Source organism: Sinocyclocheilus rhinocerous, unplaced genomic scaffold (genome assembly GCF_001515625.1).
Source record: "Sinocyclocheilus rhinocerous isolate Xijiao unplaced genomic scaffold, SAMN03320098_v1.1 scaffold851, whole genome shotgun sequence".
NCBI classification, from domain to species: domain Eukaryota; kingdom Metazoa; phylum Chordata; class Actinopteri; order Cypriniformes; family Cyprinidae; genus Sinocyclocheilus; species Sinocyclocheilus rhinocerous.
The window spans coordinates 1,364,074-1,391,198 of NW_015624573.1; the positions used below are offsets into that span (position 1 = coordinate 1,364,074).

General features: G+C 39.4%; 1 protein-coding gene across 4 annotated transcripts in view; it reads left to right on the forward strand.

Moving 5' to 3' along the window:
* Positions 1–279: 279 nt before the first annotated feature.
* Positions 280–27,125, forward strand: part of LOC107744614 (EH domain-binding protein 1-like) — a 152,346-nt gene continuing 125,500 nt past the window's right edge. For all 4 annotated transcript variants that reach the window (XM_016558397.1, XM_016558407.1, XM_016558418.1 and 1 more), the window contains exons 1-2: positions 280–642; positions 2,069–2,533. In XM_016558397.1, coding sequence (XP_016413883.1) covers positions 2,430–2,533 — 104 coding nt within the window. In that variant the 5' untranslated portion in view covers positions 280–642; positions 2,069–2,429. The remainder of the gene's footprint in view (positions 643–2,068; positions 2,534–27,125) is intronic.

Below are 27,125 nucleotides of genomic sequence, written 5' to 3' on the forward strand. Positions count from 1 at the left end.
ATTTTTGCAATTTTCTTCTTTCTCTGAGTCACAACACTCATATTTAATACACTTTGTACCTTAACGCATAGAAGAAGGTTTACATTACTTATATTCCTACTCAACTCAGTGTGCTTGCTCACACAGGCGGGTTAAAGATCTCTGAAAGATGTCTCTATCGACCAATAGGAGCGCTCACTGGCAACAAAAGCATTAAGAAGTGTCATGAATATGTAAATATTTGCAGCCCACCAGCCAATGAGAGACGCATGGGGGCGTTTCTCGGCGACTCCGCACAGATGTTTGACTGAATGTGGGATTGGGGAGGAAAATGATGGAGTCTTGATGCGTTGAGTTTGTGTGTGAATACGAAAACAGCGCTGGAAATTCCTCCTTTCGACCGGGAAAACCGCCACTGCTTCTCGGCTTCAAGCTCCTCAGTTTGGTCGTCGCCGGTATACGACTGAGTATCCTGGGGATTTCGCTGCCGCTCTTTACCCTGGGATAGCCTGCCTGGCTAAGATTAGCCTAGGCTGCTAGCGGAGCTCTATGGGAATCTCCAGCCGGAGCGGCACTTTAGCTCGCTAGCGGACTGAATGCAGCCTCGCGCCTCACGCCGCATCGGGCACGTTCAGCCGCTACTGCTGCTGCATTATTCACGCGGTGAGTGCAGGAATGCGACCAAGACCAGGAGGTTTATGAATAATATCTGTTAAAGGGTCTCTGTAGTTGCAGGGGTTTAATTATCGATTATTGATGATCTCTTAAGCTGTCTTGCTAAACAACACTGGACTTTAAAGAGGATCTTCAACTAGTAACCTGAGAACGTCTATCTTAAGTCTCTTTAGTCAGTTTGACAGCACTGACAGTTTATCAGTTTGTTGTATGTGCATGAGGATGTGTGTTGTTTGAAGAAGTCTTGCATCAATATAAAACTGTCATCTCGTGAATGTTTGAACAGCAACAGTTGTTAGCATAATTAAAAGAAATGGATGAATTATTTTAGACAGTCCAGGTCCAGGACAACTTTTGAACTTTTAAAGTCTGCTCTGTAAAGTCTGACAGCATGGAACAAAGAAAGACAAACAAACAAACTGGTTGTCAGCTTTCTTGATATTTATGGAATAACACAATAGACAACGTGCTGTTGTACTGAATATTGGCACAACTGTCAATATAATAAAGGGTGTATAGTACTGTTTAGCTGCCTGACTACGTACTTCACAGCCTCAAGTGTCTTTTTAGCTTTTTTAAAAATACAAATATAAATGACAGTTTTAATTAAAACATGATTTTATTAGGCAAAATCTATTATGCGCCATCCTTTTGCTAGAACGGCCACTTTTTCATCAGCCTTGTTTTTTTCAATAATTTTCCCCATAGGGATTAAAAAATAAGTTTCATTAAAAAAAAAGTACAAAACATGAACCAATCCAGCTGCCTGTGAGGTGAATGAGAACATTACAAATTTTGATTAAAAAAAAAGTATTTGAAAATCATACAAAAAAAAGATACAAAAACTATGAACTTAAAGCCTTTAATAAGGGAAAGAACTACAATCCTATGAAGAATTGCGAGTGCTTGAAACAAAAATGGATAAATATAAAACTGATGATTTAAATGTGTTGGTTATATATAGAAACAATGTGCATTCTAAAATGTTTTCCTTTTGTGCAAAATAAAATGCAACAATAACTTTTGATATACAATATCAGATGTTTCCGGGTCAGACTCGGACTCAACTTTATTATCCCATTAGGGAAACTAAGATTGGGTCTTTGGAATATTTGTATCTGGTCCACAAGATATAATCTGACTGACTATGAAATTTGGTTGCACAGATATACAAAGTCAGCCAAATCTCTGCTTCCTGATACCATCACTTTCCATTGCCTTGCACAGATAACTGATAGGGAATTTTCTGTTACTGGTATGCATCAGTGCTTAAATTAGGGATGGTTTTGGTAAAATGATTAAGCTAAAACTAACAAATATTTAATTCAAGAAATTTGGTAATCAAAGATTGACATATGAGTTAATGGATATCTTTTGGTGCAAGATCTAACCACCTCCCTCTTTGTCTCTGTAGGTTTATTGACACATGGAAATGAGGAATATTGGATTACCATGCACTGCTTACGTTTATTTTGAGGGATTTGCTGCACGGAATGAGCTCTGTGAGAGCTGTCAATCACCCCGGTGGATTTAACATGTCGTGCCATCATGCTGATCTGCGATCATCCACACTAATGTTTTGATGGCAAGGGATCTACGTATTTTTTCCTTTCCTCTACCTGATTTTAAACCCCTTAAACATCAGTGAATGCACAAAAGCTGATTTTGGACGGATACTTTTGAGAACTTTTCCAAGGAAAGGATTTGTGAGGGGGTGGCGTCAGAACGCGACGGTATTTTAAACAAACTGTCAGCTCTATAAAGAGGACAAAACCATGGCTTCAGTGTGGAAGAGACTGCAGCGTGTTGGGAAACATGCTTCCAAATTCCAGTTTGTCGCCTCCTACCAGGAACTCATGGTGGAATGCACAAAGAAATGGTGAGTTGTCACTGCTTGCATGTCTCACGCGTGCCGCTACTCATATCCAGCCCAGCTTGTGTGTGTGTGAGCTGCGAGCACCAGCTTTTGGAATGCTGAGTTGGCCCATGACGTATATAACGGCGATGATTTATCCATTCCCCCGGGAGTCCCTGTGTGTAGGGAGAGGCTGGTAATATGCAACTATATTTTTCCACATCAGTTTGTTTATTTTCTCTTCTCTCTGTTTAGGAATTGTGCTCTATGAGTTGTATGAGATTAGCTGCAATGAAGCCTGAGGTCTCCTTCCCGCATTTCAGCAGATAGGATGTAGATTAAATTGGATGTAGTGAGATGTTAAACATATGTTATTATTAACAATTACCTACTAGAAGCGATAAAAGGGAGAATTCTGTTTTTTTGTGTTTTATATACACACTTGGTTGTCCTCTCATTCAGAGCATAATCATTAACATTTATCGTGTTTACATGCACATATTTTTCTGCATAAGGTCTATTTTTTTTTCAGTTACTAAAAAATATTAAATAAATGGCAGTAAAATAGGTTTACAGGTCTCTCAGCTATAGGAATATTCCGGTATGCTTGTAGTCAACATAAACTAAGACATTCTTTTTACTGGAGATGTGCACTCATGCCAATTATTTAATAATTTTTAGTAAATTTTGCGCAGTAATTTAATAAACTTCTAGACAACAGCACAGAATATAATGTGGGTCATGAGGTGGTTCCATCTCAATGGCTTTATGGTCAACACTTTTAATTTTTGTGGACAAAAAATGAGTCTTTTTGTGGATGCCTTTTTTAAAGATCTGTTGTTGTAGCGTCTGGACCAATCAGACACACCATTTTTCATTTGATTTAACAAATCAATTATTCATTAGATTAACAAACGTTCACAGACCCCTCACCCAATAAACATACTGGGTGCCAAGTTGTCTGTGAACAATTCCCCATGAATGAACTGATTCGCTACAGTTGTCTAAATGCATATTATTGACCTTTGAACAATTCACCCGTGTGAATCAAAATGTTATAACTCGTTCTTCTGATGAAACAACAGACTTTTCTCTGGTGACTTATGCCAGATTTCTCCAATCATTTTGTCCGCAAAAACCCCTTTTGTATCATCGACTGCAAGCTTGCTTTCAGATCTGCCTTCATCCAATCAACAACTGATGGATAGAAGCTCTATATTCTGTTTCTTTTGAATTTGCATCAGAATACCAAAGAAAATATCTGTGGCTTCTTCCGTTTCATCACGACTTTAAAATGTTACATTTGTCCCAGTCTTGGTTACATCCTTGCTGCAAAGTATGTTCACAGTGGAATGCTGCTCAGAGGTTAAGGTCAGGTTGTGGACTATGCTGTATTAGGTATTAGGGGTCAAGTACCCAGCAATTTCTCAAGTTTTTCTCTGTTTTCTCTCCTATGTTGCCTTAGGAGTGTTGGAGTTTAGAGTTTCTTGTAGATTTCCAAAAAGAGTTTAGTTCTGCAGTCATGGCGGTTGGCAAAATGTTCAGTTCTCCACAAGGGAAACATAACTCATATTTACTCAGCTCAAGTCTGAGGACTTCAGGTGCAGCAGGATTGTTTCTGGGGCCTGGAGGCATGTGTCTAATTGAGTGTTTTACTCTCGGGTTTGACCAACACACACCCCTGAGGTGTTTCAGATGTGAATGTTTCAGGTAACGATATGGTAGAAATGCACTAATGTGTGAGGGCTAGGTATCGAGTCTGATACTTTTTAGGCACCGACCGAATTGCCTCTAGCATCGAGTATCGAAAAATGTCTTGTTGTTCGGTACCAAAATTTGATACCTATGGGGTTAATCTTGTCAACGTCAGTGAGCCAATAAGCCTGCAGCACTAGGTGTGTTCGACTAGAAGCGGCGCCACGCGGATCGATCAGTGTTTGACATCCCCGAGAGCGATTCGAAATCATACGGAGCAGTCTGCTTTCTATAGCTCTCGCGGTACAGTCATACACCGATCGGTCTGCACAGCGTCAAGTCGAACACACCTACTGGTTTACACCAGTTACACACAGAGATGGGGCTCACACGTGAGGCTGTAGTGTGAAAGCGTCCAACCCCCTTTATATGTAAGGCTACATTTACACTGGTGCGTTTTTGTTTTAAAATAAAAACGATCCTTGTCCATACTGGCATTTCCACTGCGTTTCAGAAAAAATCTCCGTCCATACTACACGACCAAAAGCATGTGTTACGTGACCATTCATGCACACTGTAGCATCATGCTACATAAGACAATAAATAAGATTTATATTCTGCTTTTACTCACTTTAAATCACCATCGAGTGTTTGTAATAACTTCCGATTGCTGTCTAATGTGTTTTGGCCATGTAATGTTGAGAGTCAGAACAGCGATTGTGGAAGAGAGAAAAAAAAAAAGCTAAATATATCTGACTTAAATAATTAAGCTAACAGATTTAAAACAGAAGTGTGGCGCGGCGCTCCATAAACAAGTTCACGGAAAGGAAAGGATGACAACGCGCATTCTGTTTGTTTGCTTTATTTTGCAAAAGCACAAATCTTGTTTTTATTGTGAGTGTGCAAAAATAAAAGTAAACACTTTTGCGGATTATTTCTTAGGCCTAGGTGTTTCAGATGTGAATGTTTCAGGTAACGATATGGTAGAAATGCACTAATGTGTGAGGGCTAGGTATCGAGTCTGATACTTTTTAGGCACCGACCGAATTGCCTCTAGCATCGAGTATCGAAAAATGTCTTGTTGTTCGGTACCAAAATTTGATACCTATGGGGTTAATCTTGTCAACGTCAGTGAGCCAATAAGCCTGCAGCACTAGGTGTGTTCGACTAGAAGCGGCGCCACGCGGATCGATCAGTGTTTGACATCCCCGAGAGCGATTCGAAATCATACGGAGCAGTCTGCTTTCTATAGCTCTCGCGGTACAGTCATACACCGATCGGTCTGCACAGCGTCAAGTCGAACACACCTACTGGTTTACACCAGTTACACACAGAGATGGGGCTCACACGTGAGGCTGTAGTGTGAAAGCGTCCAACCCCCTTTATATGTAAGGCTACATTTACACTGGTGCGTTTTTGTTTTAAAATAAAAACGATCCTTGTCCATACTGGCATTTCCACTGCGTTTCAGAAAAAATCTCCGTCCATACTACACGACCAAAAGCATGTGTTACGTGACCATTCATGCACACTGTAGCATCATGCTACATAAGACAATAAATAAGATTTATATTCTGCTTTTACTCACTTTAAATCACCATCGAGTGTTTGTAATAACTTCCGATTGCTGTCTAATGTGTTTTGGCCATGTAATGTTGAGAGTCAGAACAGCGATTGTGGAAGAGAGAAAAAAAAAAAGCTAAATATATCTGACTTAAATAATTAAGCTAACAGATTTAAAACAGAAGTGTGGCGCGGCGCTCCATAAACAAGTTCACGGAAAGGAAAGGATGACAACGCGCATTCTGTTTGTTTGCTTTATTTTGCAAAAGCACAAATCTTGTTTTTATTGTGAGTGTGCAAAAATAAAAGTAAACACTTGCGGATTATATCTTACTCCAAAAATTGAGTTTTTTATGTTTCAGCTGTTCGATCGCACCGGCGCCTCACATAAAAATGTTTCATGTTAGCAACAGTGTGTTTTGCAGCAGCAGCGCCGATGGAAGCGGTTCACTGACTGAGCAGCACAGCCACACGTGCCACAGTTACGTTTGGGATAATTTTATTTTAAATGCCATAATGTCAGTTGAAAAAGTTGTTGCTTTTTCTCGGCTTTTATTTTGACAGAAACACACAGGAAGATCTCAGTGCTTTTTGTTGACAACAGCATGCAGATTTATAAATGATTCTCATTACGAATTTGGGAAGATGTTTGTCGCACGTATCACATTGTCACATGCCTTTAAAAAAACTCACAAAAATGTTACTGAGCAACTGACGAGTAGCAGTGTTTCAGCGCAGATTTTCCTCGTGCTTTGGACTTTGAACCCTTATTCGGCCGAACTCCAAAAGAGATTTTTTTTTGTGCTATTTTCGGCCGAATAATTTCGTTTGCCGAACATTTGGTGCATCCCTATATTTGAACTTTATTAAAACTATTTGCACTGATTTGTGTTGGTTACATTTTGTTCCTTTGTGCAGTGGCTCAGGAGATGAGTTTGAGTCTGTATAAACATAAACAAACAAACTGAAAAATAAAACCAAAGTTTTTTTTTTTTTAATCTTGTTCAAATTTATTTCATAAAACTGTTATTGAAAAAGTATCGTTCAGAAACCGGTATCGAAGTCAAGGTATCGGTATAGAAAATTTTTGAACGATACCCAGCCCTAAATGTGGGTTGTTAAGGGCACTGCTGTGAACGAAATGCCTTTCTGTGGAAAAACAATATTTCTTAATTGGTTTTAAGACCAGAAAACATTCCTTCCCTCTCCTTGTATGTGTGTTTTGGATGCACAGACTGTTGTCTGCATGGTGATGTGTGGACCAATGCAGAGTCAGATTGGCGCTGGCGCTGATGAAAGCGCATTATTCACTTACTGGCAAGAAGCTCAAAGGCGTTTATACCAGGGACACGTTAGTGCCTCCGCTGATCTCTGTGCTTTGTGCTTCGTCTGTCCAGTGTGCAATTGTTCTGATGGAAAGTTTTCCACATTTGGTCTCAAGTGTAAACAGCTCTCTAAGCTTGAGTAAAAACTCAGTTTCTCCACTTTTTATGTAGAAAAACCACAAGCATTTGCTCTGGAATGCAGGGGAGAAGGAAAATGTGTTCATGGGAGGAATGAAAGTATGTGTGAGTTAGCAATCAAATGAAGAAATCATTTGAATAAAAAAAAAATCATTTTAGAAGTTTAAACATAGCATAACACCTGCACCTCCACTGGCTCTGATCCCATATGGATAATGTGATTGTAGGGTGTATGAAAGATGAAAATAAAGCATTCTGTGAATGTTAAAGTGGATGGAATAGGTTCATGTAGGAGATTTGGCATGGCCATCAGCTCTGATTCCTCAAGCTGAAAGATGGGTTCTAGTATTTCAATCATTAACTTCCCCAGTGTTGTGTTTGTGTGTGCGTATGTCATTAGATCATTGATATCCAGAGACCATCCGGTGGTATGATTTATCTGTAGCCAGATAAGCCGAGCATAACAGCTCCGCCGGACTCATACTGCAGGAGCAATGTCCCATCAGGCCGCAGCCAGCACCTTGGGCAGTGTTCCAGAAGCATGCTGCTAGGATACGGGACACGCCACGGCCTGCTTGGGTATCCCCGCCTGTTGATCCAGTGCCTTCTAGAATGTTGGCCTTTGCAGTTCTCTTGTCCCTTGGCAACATCAAATGTTTATTAGTTGAATCTTTCAGTGTCTCTGGTGTAAAGTGCTGTTGTGTAATCCTGACGATTCCCACGCCTCTATAGCATGGCCATGGTGGTGTTTAATTACTGTGGAGAATTGCTGCAGTAATGTATAGAATGCTGTAGGACTATTTTGACCGTATTGTTTACTTTTCCTGGAGAATTGCTGTAGTAATTCAAAAAGATTGCAAGGAGGAAAAAACATTGTTTAAAATATACACTACTGTTTAAAAGTTTGGAGTCTGTAAGATTTATATTTTTTTAAAGAAAATAATACTTCTATTAAGCAAGGATGTATTAAAGTGACATCTAACATTTATATTGTCACAAGAGTTTTCTATTTCAAATAAATGATATTCTAACTGTGTATTTAAAAATTCTTTCCACAAAAATGTTTTTAACAATGATAATAATAAGAAATGTTGGTCACACTTTATTAATTAACTATTAACTATGAAATTTGCCTCATTAAACTACTAATTACTGTTTAGTAAGGTAGTTCTTAAGTTTAGGTATTGGGTAGGATTAGGTATGTAGAAAATGTTCATATAGAATATGTGCTTTATAAGTACTAATAAATAGCCAATATACTAGTAATATGCATGCTAATAAGCAACCAGTTTGGAATAATAATATAATTGTTTCCTATAGGCTACTAAAGTGTTACCGAAATGTTTCTTGACCACCAAATCAGCCTATTAGAATGATTGGCTGGAGTAATGGCTGCTGAATATTCAGCTTTCCTGTGCCAGGAGTTAATTACATTTTATAAATATTAAAATGGAAAATTTATTTTAAATTATAATAATACTTCACAGTATTACTGGTCTGTTTTTACTGTATTTTTGGTCAAATAAATATATTCTTGTTGAGCAAAAGAGACATCTTTCATAAACATCACAAAAAATCTTACAGAAATCTTTTTTTAGTTCACCTTTCCTTCCCTGCAATATACATACATTTACACATAATTTTTGTTTGTTTTGTGCGAGTTTCTCCTTTACCTTATGTTTGTTGGGAGTTGTAAATTCTTTGAAATGATGATTTGAACTTTTGCTTTGATTTGTGAATGATTGTGAAAGTCTTTATATAAATAAGCTTGAATTTTTTTTCAGGTTTAAACATCTAACTCTAAAAGTGTGTACAATTTGCGAGATAATGTTTGTATACTTTTGGAAACACTGTCTTTATAATATCACACATTTTTCTCACACAGTATAAATGGGTCTTTATACATGAAAATATATAGCTTCCTTTATGTTTTAAGAATGTGGTTCCTTTGCAAGTGGTCTTTGGTATCAAAAGAAACCCCTGCTGTCGAGTTTTGCAGCAGTAATGTGTGGCTGCTTTAGAGTATTGGCCCGGGGCAGCCAGCTGCTTTTGCTTAGTTTCAGGCCTGGTGCCACGGGTCAGTCCGACTCGAATGAGGAAGGGAAATCCTTCAAAGTGCTACAGCAGCCAAGCCTAAACTCAGACCTTTAAAATCCCAGCATGCTTCATGTGGAATTTCACTTAGCTTTATATATTTCAAGGCTGCCAAGAATCTCATCTTTATTGGTGAGTTATATTTGACTCAGGGGCACATTGGCACTGAGTCTGGAATGAACTTAGGTGTATATACAAGAATTGCGTAGTGACTTACAGCGCACTCCATATTTTCAGTTTCAACTAGGGATGGGCGATATGGGCTTAAAAATATATCACAATATTTCTGGTATTTATTGTGATAACGATATCAATGTCGATAATTCAGGGAATCCTGTTTCTTTAGAGAAAAGTATTATCTTTCCTATTTTTACACAAAATAAGTTGTTGTTAGCATTAATGAGTACACACATAATGTAAAGTCTGTTTAATTCATACGGGAAGCCAGAGGGCGCTCTTGCACAGAAACTCCACATATCCATAGCAGAAGTAATACTACTGACGACGCTCCAGGAAGGTATCCAGTTATCGCTAAATAAAATGCACAACGGAGATAGAGACATTGTAACTGATGAAACTTGAGGTAAATAAACATACGATTGCACAAAATATATGGTTTATCCGTGTTCTTCAATCTTGGGTATTTTTATAAGGAAAGTATGTTTATTAGTGGTCGACCGATATATCGCCAAGGCCGATATATCGGCTGATATTTGGCTTTTTTTTTTTTTTAAGCATCGGCCGATAAGTTTTCCTGTTTGGCCGATGCGTTCGAGGTGGGACTTTTATTTTGACGGCGCAATTGAGAACGGCAGCGCCTGGGCACACAGTGCTCACATTCTCCCTCTTGTTCGCCGTTGTCGTTAACAGTTCTGTCTAAATACGGATAGAAGTCTGTCTAATAATCAGATAGAATGGTTAAACAAAGGAATTAAAATGTAAACAAAAAGTCTTATAAAGACTGCTTTTATATTATTAGTAATAGAAAGGCAAACATTATAATACTTTCTTGTTTGCCATCAGCATTCAGCAAATACGCATTTATATCATTTAAACAAATTTTTGAATGTCTAATAAACATCCAATTTCAAAAACCTTGCAAACTTAGTCGGGTACAGTTGTGAGATCTTGTGAAGTGTGTATGTGTATCCTGCATGACCGCGTGTTCTCTGTGTGACGATCGGTCCGTGCGAATTGAATGCTGACAGGAGGAGGACTATGTTATTAAGTTAATTTGGAGAAAAAGCATGTCAATAAATTATGTCTTTGTTGGACAACAGGTTTGTAAACAGGCTCATACACATGCAAAACTGTATCGCACACGTGCTACTGTAGTACATTTATTCAGACCGATTTTTTGTGCACTGTACAGCCCTAAACAAACCAGTTACAGATTGTAGAAGGAGCTCGAGCTCCTCATTTAGCGATATAGGCTACTCCTCCTCAAATGTGATCCAGATTGCTAAACTGGGTTTAGAATGTTCGGCAACCGTATAAGCGAAAACACCAAATAAATTGTACCGAACAGTGACGTGATGCGATTTAAAAAGAGGTGTGCACTAATGCAGCAAACATGTCAGCAGTGTGGAAGCATTTAAAACTGTCCGAGAAAGACGCAAAATCATAAGAATGACAAGCAATGGCACAAACAAATACAATAACAAGGTACAACTAAAATTAACTGTGCTTTAAGTTTTTCAGGTAGGTTTAACAGTAATATTCAGGTACAGAAATACCACAGAAACAGAATAATCTATTTAACTTTAAAATAACACTGGTTAGTCTTCAATGTATAAATAAACATTAATGACAGACAGCAGCAGGTTTATTTAGGTTGCTGTCTCTTTAAGACCTCATGCACGGATCAAACTGTTACACATAAGTTTTGTTTCTCATCTGTTTACATTAACTTACTTAATAGCATACCGACAATGTTTAGTATGAATCGACTGTTTACATGAATACTCATCAAGACGGGCACTTTGACATTTTTGTATGTATTTGGCTGTTTACGCACAATAAAGCGCGCGATCTCAGATGCGTCTCTATGTGCGTGCGCTTTGGGTGTGAGGCGGCTCACAGAAAGGGTCTCGCAGTCACAGAGCACGCAAGTACTGAATTGAGCACTTGAATATTTAAAATTGTAAGACTCAAAAGCACGTGCAAATGATACATTCCCTCATCTGTCGCGAGCGTCTTTCACGCTGAAATATTTGCGGGAATTTCCCGCGTTACAAGCGCGGAAACTGCGGGAATCAGTAGAATTATGCGCAATCCCTGCAATCCCGCGCCGAAATTCAAGCCCTGTGTTCAAATTGGGATCTATAATATATTATAATGTTTTAAAAGAATTAAAACAAGGCCGCCTTTATTTGTACAGTAAAAAATACATGCCTGATTCAAGAAGGGGGTCTCAAAAATTACCAAAAATATTATTTTATGTTATTATATTATTTTATATTATTTTATTTATTTTATTTTTTTATATTATTTTTAATTTTAAGTTAAATTGTGCTTTGTTGGTATAATGTCTGCTACAATGTTAAAAATTTTTCAGTGTTAAGTAAATATTTTTAAATTGTTGTTTTGTAATTGATTTTTTCTTTGAAAAGCAAGACAAAACAGTAAAAAGCACATTTTGGTTATTTATTTTATGCAATGGTGAAAAAAATTGGCAAAATACATGGGGGGGGGAAAAAAACACGAAAAACCGCGTTCGGTATTCGGCCTTCGGACCAGTGTTTCAGATCATAGATCTTTATTAGAGCAAATACAAAACAACACAGAGCATTTGTGCTATAGTGAATGCTTCTGGGCAAGCTGTTTAGTAAGATGGAGTGCAGACTTGAATACACACACTTTCTCTTGTCAGTAAAAGCTGATTCTTTTTTTCCAGCTGTGTTGTCCATGTGTTCATCCATCTGTTCATTATAAGAAATTATTATTTCTCCCCTCCAATTTTCTATCCGCTCCTCTTCTCTTGGTTTCTCCACCTTTAGCAGGGCTTGACAATAAAGACTGCTTGATGGGTCAACAACTTTAAATGAAGACCATGGTGGATGTGGTCAAAACAGTCTTATTCTTTCAAATATAAGGTTACGTGGGTCAAAAAACATTTTTTATTTTTTATTTTATTTATTGTTTATTTAATGTTGTTTTTAGAATTATTTTATGTTGTGGAATGAGTGAAAATTTTAGCAGGGAGAGTGCAAAATATTTTTTAGCATTGAGCCCTGCCTTTGGCCTGGAAAATGGCAATTTAATGCTCACATTGCTGTCTGTCACAATAAATCACCCTCTTGTCCACAACACACACAGATGCCTCACTCCCTGTCACTGTGAGTTAAGCCATTCAGGGTGAATGAAACAGACCCTCATTTGTCATTTCTCATATGAAAGGATGCTGGCACTTGGCATGTTGTTTGTTTCAGTTTTTTTGTTTTAAAGAAGAGCTCAAAGCAAGTTAATCGACAGCATTTTTACCCCAAGGTTGATTACTACAGAAAATTACCAGTAATAAAATAATCAAAGTAAGTGAATCTGTCACAGTAGTCTTGTGTCTAATTTTTGCATTTATGTACTTTTAAAATGGAGTGTATTTTAATGTGATTACTGTAATGTTCCTAAATTATCTTTGCAGTAATTGGCATTATGCTGCGGATGCTGTCGATAGAGTTTAAGTTGCATTGATCCAGAATGTTCCTTTAATAATTTTTTTAATGCCTCACTGCAAGTATTATACCATCCCTGAGCCTTTGCTTCATGTGGATGTGAGGAAATTACTGATGCCGTGTAGGAGGCTGTGAAGATGCAGATCTGTGTGTGTGTTTGATTACACATGCTGTGCAGACTGAAGGTTTAATAAGGTCATGTAAGTGATCAGGGAATCAGGGGAGGAGTCATGATGTATAGCTTAGGTTTCATTGATCAGTGCACCTCACGGTAGCCATGTTTCCATTTAATCCAGGCGAATTTAACTTGTGCATAAAAGTAAAATATTGCATAAAACATTTGCAAGTAAAGCACTGTTGCGTTCAAGAGAATAAAATTTAACTTCCTGGGAAACTGAAAAAAGTTGCTGCAACCGGGGAAGCCAGTAGCTCTTTTTTGAAGAGCAAATGAGTTGCGCGCCTCAGATCCTGCAGACAACACATGCAATAACAAACGTGGTCATGTTGTCTTGCGTTTGGATGCCTGATGTTATGGGATGTGGGATGGCGGTTATGGAAGGTGATTATAACAAATCATTTTGATGATGGACTTTGGCTCAGGCATTTCAGAATTATTAAAATATCATTTGAGATGGTGTGCAATGAGATCGGTGCGCTGGTTAGTTCAGTTATCCAATCACATGATCTGTTGACAAAGTCACATAACTGAACATTGATTAATTTATTTGGTAAATGTGTTTCCATCATAGTTTTTTTTTTTAAAAATGCGTTAAAATCCTAAAAATAGGTTGATGGAAACATAGCTACTAAGATGATTAGTGGTTTTTTTTCTTCTCTCTCTCTCAGTGCTTGGGTTTGGGTTCATGTCATCTGAATGCAGTCAGCCCTTATAATGAAGGAGTCATGGCTTTCTGTATCAGTCAGTTTGAGTTAATGGACTCCAAGTCCTTTCATGTGCATCATGACACTGGGTGTGTATGTTTGTGTGTTCTCTGACCCAAATGAAAGCCTTTCTTGCTAGCAGGACCAGATAAGGGGAGATTTTCAGCAACTTGAAATGACTTGGAGGAAATAATTAGTTTGTAGCCTTCAGTGATCTTATACAGCTCAGTTTGCAGTAGGGCTGTGCAAATAATCGCCTACGATTTTGAACGCGATATTGCGTAGCTTGTCAGTGAACTACGGCTGTGTAGTAAATGCCGCTCCATCTGAAAGCACGTGCTGGAGATTTACTACTAATCACAGAACCGGCTTTACTGACGAGATGCGCATGAAAATCGCGTTTGATTATTTGCACAGCCCTAGTTTGCAATATATGCTGTGTCATATTCTACACATTTGTGGTGTTTTATTTTTTCCCTGAAATCCACTTATAATGTTCATCAAGGTTTCATGAATGAAAAATGTGAATTTTTTGTTTACACAACCATTTTCTAACTGCTCTATATGATGATGATGATGATGATAATGATGATATATTTATTACATTATTGAATTATCTTCAGTGGTGTTAAGAAGCAAGGAACAAGAGTAATTTTGGGTCACTGGAATTATTTATACATTTACATTTTTTTTAAATGTTAAAAAGCATCCAGTAATGATTATAATGAAACTGTTCATATCATTTTTATGACACCAGTTTATTTAGTGCAGGCACATTTTTGGTTTATTTCCTTATAAGGGTACCAATCGACCTTCAATGTTTTTCTCTTTTTCTCTTTGTTTGTGTGTTGGTTCATTGGATGATTGCATCACTGATTGCAGTTTTTCATAATGGCTTCTATAAAACAGGTTTTATAACCGATTCGTAAACTTAAAGGAATATTTCCATTACGATATAGTGCTGAAAGATGTGTGTGTGTCTGTATGAAAGATCTGCCACTCAGTTAGCTATGCTATGTTTAGAAGGAACAACTGTACATGTAATAAATTAAGTCAGATAAATCTGAGGTAAGATTTAAGGTAAGAAGTTTTTAAACTAACGTTTATTGCAAGTTGGGAAAGATATAGTAAATATTTGCTGAAACAAACAGTTTAAATAATATATTAATCTGTCATTCAATTCCAAATTTGCAAATTCAAGTCTATATAATTTAAGCTATAAAAAAATGTGTGGGCAAAAAAATTTTTTAAAGTCTTGATGAAATGGAAGTAGTGACAGCTCTTTTCTTCTCTCTACAAGAGATGTTTTAAGACATGTTTACTCTCTTTTACTTTATTCTAATAAATAATTTAAAAACAGGGCTACACAGATAGCCGAATCAATAACCTTCTCATCTGCCATCTCTCTCTTAGCCGTATTGTGTGGCAGTACTGTATTGTGTGTTAGTACTGTATTGTGTGTTCCTGATCTCTCGTTACAGGCTCTTTAGTGTGTTAATCTTAATATCACTCTGTTCCACTAGCTGCTCTCTCTTTGTCTTGCTCTCTTTCTTGATTCAGACTTACAGAGATCAAATCAGAGGGGGGGGTTTCTGATTGACAGCATTACTGTCTGCGTCTGTCACAAGTGTTCCTTTCTTTTTATTGATGGAGCTGTTCATAGCCTATAGATGGTTGCAGAAATCTGTATTATTATTATTTTTATGTCCATCCGTTTTGAGTCAGGGTGTGGTTCATTCGGTCTACTCCTCTCGTGGCGTCTCATCCCTTCCTCTCCCTCCCTTTCCCTGTGGAGTGAGAGACAGTAGGGCTGTGCGATATGGTAAAAAAAAAACTATCATGATTTCTTGAATTTTTTTTTCCATTTCGATTTTAATCACGATTTTGACACAAACAGACATGCTTTACAGTTATAAATGCATTCTGTGTGAATTTGAAACATATTTCCAAAGGAAACCAATTAGAGCTTTATCAAAAAGTTGTAACATGTCTCTAGAACAGACATATGGCACACACACACAAAAAAAAATTAATGTGGGTAATCACAACAACAACAAAAGAACAACCCAGACTAAAGTTTCTCAAATAACTACAATTAGAACAGTGGCAGAATCTAGCTGCTTTAAATGTTTAAAGGTTTTCTGCTAAGAAAACCAGCATGCCCACCATTTCTGGTTTCAAGCATGAACGTTGGCATGTCACTACATTCCCTCCAGTGCTAAACACCCTCTCAGATGGTGAGCTTGTAGCTGGAATCAGCTTGCTCAATCTTGGGAAGTTAATTTGATGTAGTTTCCACCATCGAAGAGGATCTTCCTCACTGTCGATAGAGGGAGTAAGCAGGTAGCTGTTCATCTCAGAGGCAATGGCTTCTTCAAGCTGCAGAGATGCTGGCATGGCTGAGACAGTCTTAAAAAAGCTTCCCAGAGACTTCTTTGTTTTTTTTGCTGATGAAGGTAGATCTGTGTCTACATTCTATCTCCCTGTGGTGCTCTCAGAATTCACTGCATCCTATGAGAACAAACATAACAGACAATAGAAAAAGATTAAACCATAATTATGCATATTGACCCATGACACTACCACTCAATTTACCCATACACCAACTCACCTTGTGTGATACCTCTTTCATATCAGACATCACCTTGGCCTTGATGTTTGGAAGTTTGTCTACAGCAATGTAATTTGTCTTGAATCTTGGATCTAGGAATGACGCCATATCCAGCAGTTCTAGGGTATCTTCATCATAATTTTTATTAATGTACTCAAGAATTTTTGATTTTATTGTGTTGGTCAGGTCAGAATCCTCATCATTCACAGCCAGTATCTTGTGTTGAACAGATGAATAACTGGCTTCAGATATGACACGCTGACATAGTCCTCGCCAGACAGGGCATCTGTGAACTCCTGCAGGGGTTTCAGTGCCTTGCTCACAGATTCAAGGACATCTGTGTCCTGCCATTGTGGAACCAGGTGTCTTGTTTTGCGATCAGCTGAAAGGATCTGAGACAGAGCTTTCTGTTGTTCCAAAACTCGTTCTATCATCCATTGCCTTGAGCCCCACCTTGTTGGGCACTCTGTTATGAGTGCATGCTTTGGAAGCTGAAGTTCTTCCTGGGCTTCAGTTAATGCCACCTTCTTCTTCCAACTATGAGAAAAATGCCCAACCAACTTTTTGCACAAACCTGTGGCTCTGGAAATGCGAGAGTCATCCTTAACTGCATTTTCTAAAAGAAATAAGACAAAGTGCATTTAAATAAAAAGCATTATCATTTAAATGAAAAACATCTTATATCAAACCTTTAAATAAGAGAAAACTGCGAAGTTATACACAAAAATAATTATATTTGAATATACAAAAAGCAAATACATTTGAAATTGCTGTTAAAACTAACTTTTTGTTCAATTTATTACTAATAATGATTACAATACTGATTATTTCAATATACAGATGGTGTTTCCTGCTTGACATTTCTGCCTGCCGCACCTCCTCCAGTGCACCAGCTGCAGGGTCATCAGCTGGTGCCACCGTTCACGGACGTTTCGCCCCCTATCCAGTACGTCTCCCGGTGGGGGGGCAGTGGCTTATTGGGACGTCTCCCCGCCACCCCCTGCAGCTGCCCTCTCTGGGGTACAGAGCCCCAATTCCTGTCCCTCCTCCGTAGCCACAACCAGTAGCTTGCCTTCTCTGCCTCCTCCGCCAGCTCCTTGATGGTTCTCCTCAGGCTTACCCCAGTTGTCCCAGCAGCTCGAAGAAGCTGGATTGCGGACTTTCCCACGAAGCCCTTGCATCCAACTTCTATGGGATGGATGGTCGCGGTCCATCCCCCGTCTCTGCACTCCGCCGCCAGATCAGAGTTCTTGAGCCGCTTGAACTCGTACGCCGCTGGTATTCCCTCTTCCCATGGCACAGTCAGCTCAATAATGAGGGCCTTCTTGGCTGCTGTGGCCCACACCACAGCATCTGGCCTTAATGTTGTCTGAGTGATCTCTGTTGGGAAGATAAACTTGGTGCCCAGGTCAACACGCATCTTCCATCCCTTTCCAGGAGTGCGCAGACATGTTGTCCTTCCTGCCACTCTCTTCTGCCCGCCTTCTCCTGGTCTGAGGAACGGGATGTTTGGCCGAATGGGATCTGAAGAGCTATTTGCCCGGACTCTACATCTTTCCAACTGCTCCGCCAACTTCCTCAGCACCTGATTATGCCGCCATCTAAAGCGGCCCTGCGTCAATGCAACGTTACACCCCGACAAGATATGTCGAAGGCCTGCATTGGCTTCATTGCACAGGGGGCACTTGTCCTCACTTCCGAACCACTGGGAGAGATTTCTGGGACAAGGGAGGGTGTCATACACTGCCCTCACGGACTCTTCCCATGACCTCCTTGTGTTGTAGCCTGTTAATGGCTTGATCGACCTCCTGCTGGGCCCTCCATCTGCGCCCAGTGCGGATGGTCACCCCTGCGCTCTTCACTGCTTCGTCCCTGGATTCCTTTAGCTCGAATGCAAGACGGGTCTTCTCCTGCTTGTATTCGAGGTTGATGGACTTCAAAGGAAGCTGAAGAGCATTCTTGCCGAAGAGGCCTGTGTCAGAGAAGCAGCGCGGGAGGCCCAACCACTTCCCTCAGCGCCGTGAGTCTTCCTCCTGATGGTAATCTCAGCCCTCTGGCCATCTGTCTTGCTCCGATGAGGATGACTTCAAAAGCTGCCACAAACAGGATAGGGGATATTGAGCAGCCCATGGCAATACCGACCTCCAACTGCTGCCATTCAGTCATACGGCCATTGAGAGAGAAACACATGCGCAGGTTGCTGAAATACTTGGCTATGATGGTAATTACACACGCTGGAATGTGGAAGAATTCCAACGCAAACTCAACCAGCTTATGTGGTACTGAACCATAAGCGTTCGCCAAGTCAAGCCACACCACATGAAGTTCGCTCTTCTCTCTTTTGGCACGTTGTATCTGCTCCCAGATCACGGATGTGTGTTCAATACATCCTGGAAAACCTGAGAGCCCAGCCTTTTGACAACTTGTGTCGATGTAGTGGTTGCTGCTGAGGAAGTTGGTCATCCTTCTTGCCAAAACTGAGAAGAACAGTTTCCCTTCCACGTTCAGCAAGACAATGCTCCTGAACTGATTAATGGTCATGGAATTCAGCTCCTTAGGAATGAAGATTCCAACTGCCTCTTGCCACTCAGCTGGAATGGATTGGTTCTTCCACACAACCTGCATGAGCTTCCACAAGATCTTCGTCACTTGTGGACAGTTCTTGTACACCTTGTATGGGAGCCCGTTTGGACCTGGTGCTGAGGCTGATCTGGCCTTTTTGAGGAATCAGGCATTACAGGCATGATGAAATGAAAATGACATCCCAAATTTTCTGAATGCAGTCGGTTTCCTTCAGAAATACAGTGATCTAAAAACACCCGCGCCAGGTTTCGATTTTGAAAATTGCAGTGCTCATGTTTATTCAACGAAGTCAAAGCCTTTTGGAAAATCTATTTGTGGCGGTCAGTTTTGATATTGTGGTGGGCGCCACAAATAAATCAATATATGGGAAACACTGCAATTATTTAGGGCTGTGTAGAATACAATAGCACCACATACTGTAGTAGTCTGAACATGGATCCTATTTCAATAACTTAATTACAATTTTACAAGATATTACAATGACTAAAGATTTCTAAAATGATCATTTTTATGTGCATTACATTTTTCACAAACGAAAACAAGCAGGATAAATTATCAGATGAATATTGATATTGCCATTAATAAATTACATTTTCATATTTAAAAGGAAACTGTATATGTAATGAAACTTACAGATTGCAAGATGCAGTCTATGTCCAAAGCATTGTAATCTTGTCCATTTGTTTAGAGCGACAGCCTTCACAATGTTCGATCCGTTGTCTGTGGTGATTGAAACTTGCTGCTCCTCACAAAGTCCCCAGGAATCCAGAGCATCTCTCAAACCCTGAGACAGATTCTCTCCAGTGTGGTCATCAGGGAAGTATGACGATTGCAAGCATCGGCTTTTCATTTCGAAATCGTCATTAATAAAGTGCACCGTTAAACTTAAGTAAGGCTCCGATGTTCTGCTTGACCACATACCTGAAGTAGTTGCGTAGTATTTCACTTGTTTTAACTCCGATTCAACACTGGCCTTGTATTTGAAATACATTTCAGGGATGGCAACTCTTGAAAAATAACTTCGCAATGGCAGTTGGTATCTCTTATCAAGGGTCTGTATCATTTTTTGGAAGCCGGCTTTACTGACGATATTTGCGGGCACCATATCTTTGCATAAATGATACGTGATGGCGTCGGTTATTTCTTTATGCCTTTTTGAACTTCTTTCGTATGGTGTGCAGCTTGCAAATGCCTGTATTATCTGTTTTTGGGATGTATTTTCGTTCGTGTCCAGGGATTTTTTGCCATGCATTGGTCAAAGAGCTCTTTGTGGCGCTGCCTCAGGTGTTGAAATAGATTTGTTGTGTTACCCTGTTTTGCCGCAACGACAGATTGGCAGGTCTTGCAAATTACCTGGCTCTGTGATAAATCATCTCTCCTGTATCCAAAGTACTCCCACACCACAGATGTTGATTTATTTTTGGGCACCAAGTCCTTATCCTGTCCTGAACTCATCTTCCCTATTTCTGTAGCATATCTGTCGTTATGCCCGGTCTGTTCTGTTTTCGCGCTCGATTTAGGCGCGCTGCATTCTGATTGGTTCGGATAGCATAATGCGGGAGGTTGGGGCCAGGCGCGCAAAAAAAATTGTGATATAAAGCGATTTAGAAATCGCGTATGCTCAAATCGCGATTTTATTACGATTTTGATTAATTGCACAGCCCTAAGAGGCAGTAAGCTCACAGATTACAAGAGCATTGCTCCATAAATGACTTTTTATAGACATTATGCATAAATATATTATATTTTTAGAAAACACAAAGTCCCCAAATGAACTGTTAGTTATAAAAATGTATTTTTACACTATCCCTTGTGGTTAGTGTAAAAATACATTTTAGCCAGACACAAAAGGCCTTAGTAAATAAATTGATTTGAAAACGGTGGACAGCAGTTCATACAAGCAATGATTTGTGATTCACTACAGTCATCACGTGATTCATTGAGTCAATAATCACTCTATACATGTCTTAAGTCCGATTTAGTTACAGAGGGACTTGCCTGGTTCTCTAACGGCGCTTTTCCACTGCTTGGTATGACTTGGCTCGGCACGGCTCAGTACGGCTCGGCACGGCTTGGCACGGCTCTGTTTGCATTTCCATTACAGTTTAGTACCGCTTTAGAGTGGGCGGGATTATTCACATGTCGTTACAGTTGCGCCGCCTCTACTGCCGTGACTCCGGAAAAACTTTTTAATTCCGCGTCGCCACATAAAGCTCTTGCTGGATCCACTCCTCTGCTATCAAGGAGAGGAACGTCTGTACTTCCTCAACAGACCACTGAACCGTACCGTACCGTGCCTTACCATGAAGTGCAAAAGCGCCATAAATGATTCAGACATTTAAATGATTCATATTTAAAAGCAAACAAAAAACACCTACTGTATGCAGGTAGTTAAAATGCATGTAACCACATAACATAGTTTAAATGCCAATCCATCCCTAAACAAAGGTTTTAAACGTATAAAGAAGCTATAGGGCTGGGCGATTTTGCAAAAAATTTAAATCTCGATTTTTCTAGAATGTTTGATTCTTGATTTTTTACGATTTTTAACTAGTCAACTTGAAAATGTAACTACAAAATGATTCAAGTTACTTTTTCTTTTCTCTAGTTAAAGAAAATTCTATTGTAAGTGCAGCACACATGAAGTTGTCAACATGATGTAAATGTTAAACAAATAAATGTTAAATATCTTTGCAGAAAAGATGAATAAACTACAAGTACATATTTTACAAACTTGTCTTATACATATTATGTGTGCAGAACTAGACTAACATTAACTATAAATGTTCTGTAAAAACAACAGCAGCTTTCAGCCTGTCACCATGATGCAAACATGAAATATCAGACATACAGTAGTAGTTCTTTACAGGTTTTTTATTCGATTGCGCTGCTTTTCCATTGTTTTTTCTGTGTAAACATGGATGTGTTTGACTGTTGCGCTCGCGTCTCTTGCAGCGTCTCATGCATGAAACGCCATTCTTAAAACACTGCGTTCAAGTTAAAAGAAGTTCACTCCCATCTTCTTACATGTTTTACCTATTCCACTGCCCGCGTCGCATCTTTGTCAACACAAAAGTGCATTCTGTGTGAATGGTGCTTAGCGCTATATTTATGGTCCTTAACAGAGCGCGTAACACGTGAGCGGTTAATCACGTGCACCGACATGCGGTTGGATCATTCATTTCTCTTTGCTGTTATCACCGGCATATTGTCAAAGTGTCTAATTCTAACATTTGGTAATATTTCTATTCAAAATCGCGATTCCTCGATTTCTAAAAAATAAAATCGTGGCAAAACAATAAATTAGAATTAATCGATAAAATCGGAAATATCAGACATACAGTAGTAGTTCTTTACAGGTTTTTTTATTCGATTGCGCTGCTTTTCCATTGTTTTTTCTGTGTAAACATGGATGTGTTTGACTGTTGCGCTCGCGTCTCTTGCAGTGTCTCATGCATGAAACGGCATTCTAAAAACACTGCGCTCAAGTTCAAAGAAGTTCACTCCCATCTTCTTGCATGTTTTACCTATTCCACTGCCCGCGTCGCATCTTTGCCAACACAAGAGCGCATTCTGTGTGAATGGCGCTTAGCGCTATATTAATGCTCCTTCACAGAGCGCGTAACACGTGAGCGGTTAATCACGTGCACCGACATGCGGTTGGATCATTCATTTCTCTTTGCTGTTATCACCGGCATATTGTCAAAGTGTCTAATTCTAACATTTGGTAATATTTCTATTCAAAATCGCGATTCCTCGATTTCTAAAAAATAAAATCGTGGCAAAACAATAAATTAGAATTAATCGATAAAATCGGGAAAATCGCCCAGCCCTAAAAGAAGCCATCAAATAGATCCTCTCAATCTGATCACAAGTGGTCACAGGAGATGCATGTTACCAGCTGAATGTTTTGGTGGAACACTTGTGATGTTAATACCAAGTGTAAAGACATGCTGCCCTCTTTCTTGTGCGCTCTGGTTTTCTCTGTGTGTGAGCTTTAGTGTTTGTGTTGGGGCAGCTGTGTTTCTGGTGCCCAGTGAAGGATTTTCCTCCTGGGTTTGCCAGTCTGTGTGTGTGTGCCCTCTCTACCCTGCTCCACTTCCTGCTGATAACATCTCCTGCTGTGCGATGACCCACTTTGTCACTCCTTTTCTCTTTATTTATTTATTTATATCCGCACTCCTCAAATCTGCAGCTTTTGTTTTGCTGTAATCAGAAGTGTAAATGGCATCTTGAGGTACCGTGCCTCCCAGAGACAATTTTTGCAATGTCTTGTTGCATTGATGTATTTTAAAGACTTTTGCCTTTGTCTCTTTCTGTAATAGAGAAAGAATACTTGGGTAATAGCTCAAGATGAGTATAAAACTCTCTCTCACACCCACAGCATTTTCCACTTGTTTTTATGGGGGTGTTTATTGTCTATTAATGAATGTTGTAGATCTACATTTAGTAGCTAGACGGAAAACATTCAGGTCCATTTTAATCCTACAGACAAGCCCAGTTTCCAAATTGTTAAGATCTTTTAGAACTAAGCCTATTTTAGATCAGGGTTTCCTAAAGTTTTAGTTCTGCTAATTCTTTTAAATCAATATTTTAAAGTTTTAAACATTTAGGGTGCTTTCACACTAGCACTTTTGGTGCGCACCCGGGTTCGATTGACGACAGAGTTCGGTACGTTTGGTCTTCCGAACTCGGGTGTGCACTTGCGACCGTACCCGAGTCCGCTTAAAAGGGGTGGTCTGGGGTTTGGTTCAAGTGAACTCCGGTACAGTTCGCTGCTGATGTGAACGCAAACGTACCAAACAGAGTATGTGAGTGGAGCGGAGCGAGAAGTGGAGCGGCGTGATTTTGCCTGGAGCTAGGAGCGGATTTTTTGAAAGTCGGAGCGTTGAGGTTTTCACTCGCTCCGAGAACGCTCCGCTACCGCTCCGTCCCGAGCACAAATTATGCCAACTCATGCATTAAACATAATTAGTTAGCTTGAAAGATATGTGGATCACATATGAAGGTTAAAATGGCGATGGACGAGTGCGGGAGGTTAAAGCATGTTGTAAGTTGTACAGTTTGTTAATCTCCGCTCGAAACTAATGTGCTGCTACATTGCTGCACACGGACAGAACACACAAGCTCGCACATAACGTACAGATCGCGCGCATACATTCAGGAATGAAGAAAATTTGGTCAACGCTGTCCTGTGATTTATCAGCTTAAAAACGGAAAAGTTACAGCATATTCTTTCTGTTTCTTAAGTAACATGCGCTCAGCTTCACCATAGTAGAGACGTTGCACAGACAAGTAAGCTAAGCGAGTTAAGCAGTCATTTAATATGGACTTGGGCTAATTGTAGTGTTCCAATAAACCATGTTAAAACTATTCTTCTAGTATTATGCATTTATTTTTTTTTATATAATTTCTGAACAGAACTTTGATTTTTCAAGCATAGTGAAATAATTTAGCCGCGGAGCGGTGTTTCTGATCAGTGGAGCGAGGAGTGGAGCTGGAGCGGGAAATGGTGAACCCGGAGCGGAGCTGGAGTGGAGTGATTATTGAATGCTTGGAGCGCGGAGGGGAAATTGTTGCCGCTCCACTCCGCTCACGTACTCTGGTACCAAATCAAGGAAGTGAACCGCTATTAATGACGTATTATTTGATGAAAATGTGTTTCACTCACTTTCCTGACGAGCGTGACTGACGCGCTGCAAGCTGAGAGCTGTATATCTCATTTCTGTTTGCCTTCAGAGTTCTTTAGAGCATTTTCAGTACCTTCGTAAGGCAGACGTATGTGCCGTTATGTACTGAAGCTTTGGAAACCAAACCAACGGTTCAAAGCATAAATATAAAATTGAAGAGATCAATGCTACGCATTTTGCCGTCTTCTCCTGCGCCATCGTTACTCAGCAACGGGGTAAACAGCTGCTGGCTTGATGATGCAAACGAACTGCGGTTCGGACCCAAATAATATAATGTGAACACAGTACAGCGGGGGCAGGGGGACGGGGGAGCAATCGAACTCTGGTTCGGACCAAGCAATCGAACCAAGTGTGAAAGCACCCTTAATTGGCTTAGCAGCTGTTTATTTTAATTAGATTTGCACATTTACAAAAGTTATTAAAGGGGTCATATGATGCGATTTAAATTTTTCCTTTCTCTTTGGAGTGTTACAAGCTCTTTTTTTTTTTTTTTTAGATTTTAATGTTTTTGTCTCGTCGCTCCGGCCGGACAGGGCATCACAATATGGTAAGGGGCGTAACATTTCCGTCACACGCTTGAGGTATTCGGCCAATCACAATGCACTGGATAGCTGGCCAATCAGAGCACACCTCGCTTTTCAGACCGATGAGCTTCGTAAAAATCGACGCGTTTCAGAAAGGCGGGGCATAGAGGAGAAACAATAATGTACAGTATGTGGAAAATAATGTGTTTTTTTAACCTTAAACCGCATAAACACATTTCATTACACCAAATACACAAAATAATGTTATTTTTAGCAGCATCATATGACCCCTTTAAAAAAGAACTTATTTTAAATTGCAATACTATTTTACAATGTTGCTGGTTTTACTGTATTATCAACTAAATTCTAAAATAACAATTTTTATCAACTAAAAACGTTGGTCAGCTTGAGACATTAAATAAAATCTTATTGACACCAGACTTTTTACCAGTAGTGTAGTTCATGGGGCTGCTTAAATTTACTCAAGTAATAAACATGTCTCTGAAGGCTTGCTTATTCAAACAACATTTAGACACCTACAGTTGTGCAGTCTGTACATCATTAGGCCTAACGAGTGCTGCTAAACACTTAAGTGTTATTCAGTTCACTTTTGACTCATTATTTCTTCAAAAAACATTGCATGCTACGTTTGGAAGTCTTATACAGTTCTTGTTGTAATAAAAGGTGTGAACAAAGATGCAGACCTGCAGCCTGTCAGTCTTAAATTCCCAGAGCAGGGTTTGACAGTCTTGGCTTCATTACTCACACTTCAGTTGTTGGCAGGTTTCTATCAGCAGACACTTGCCAGATTTACAAAGAATGCCAATCATGGAAAAATTTCATATTAGGGTTTTTGTAGAGAACAGTAGTTAAGATGGACCTTGAAAGCGCAGTCAAAAGACTTTGGCAAGCAAAGCAAATCTTAATGTATCTAGAGCTGCATGACCTGTAGCCACAAATCTGAGCTAAAACAACTGACCGACTTTAAGGATCTGTGTGGTAATGGGTCTGAGAAATGAGCTGTACTCTAGGGAACGCAGAGTGCACATATGAAATATAAGAAATTAACCACGAAATGAGTTACAGGTGTGGTTCTTTCTGTTTCTGGCAGGATGCTGGTGGGATTGCAGCAGGAAACACATTGAAACAATAGCAATACTGTAATGTAGTTCTGTTGAACATATACTGCTTGTGTTTAGGGTTCAGATGGTTTCAATGATTGTGAAGTGCAGTAATTGTATAATTGTATGTGTCTGCTGGCATTGGCTGTAGAAACACTGAACAGGTCTCTGGCTCATTGGCCTTTGTCAACCAGCAGTATATATATATATCCAGAAGAACTGTGGCAATGTCTCCAAGATGTTTCAAGAAACCTACCTGCAAAGCAACATACTGTTAAAAGTTTTAGGCACTTGTGTAAAAATGCTGTAAAATGGATGTTGAGGATGCTGTCAAAAATATCATAAATAGATTTTCTTTATCAATTAACTTCTATTAACTAAATAAAAATCAACATTTGGTGTGACCTTCCTTTGTGTTTAAAGAAGCTTTTGCCCTAGGCGCACTTGCACATAGTTTTTCTGGTAGCTTTACAGGTAGGTCTCTTGAAGCATCTTGGAGACATTGCCACAGTTCTTCTGGATTTAGTCTGTCTCAGTTTGTTCTGTTTCTTCGTGTCTTTCCAGACAGACTGACACACTACATCTGTGTCGGAAGGTGCAACAAAAAATGTACTTTTTACAGAGGCTCAGACTTTTGGGGGTTACACAGAGGGTTATGTTAATGTTTTATCATGCCTGTATTGAGTCTGTTTTGTTGTATGGCATAGCGGCCTGGCTTG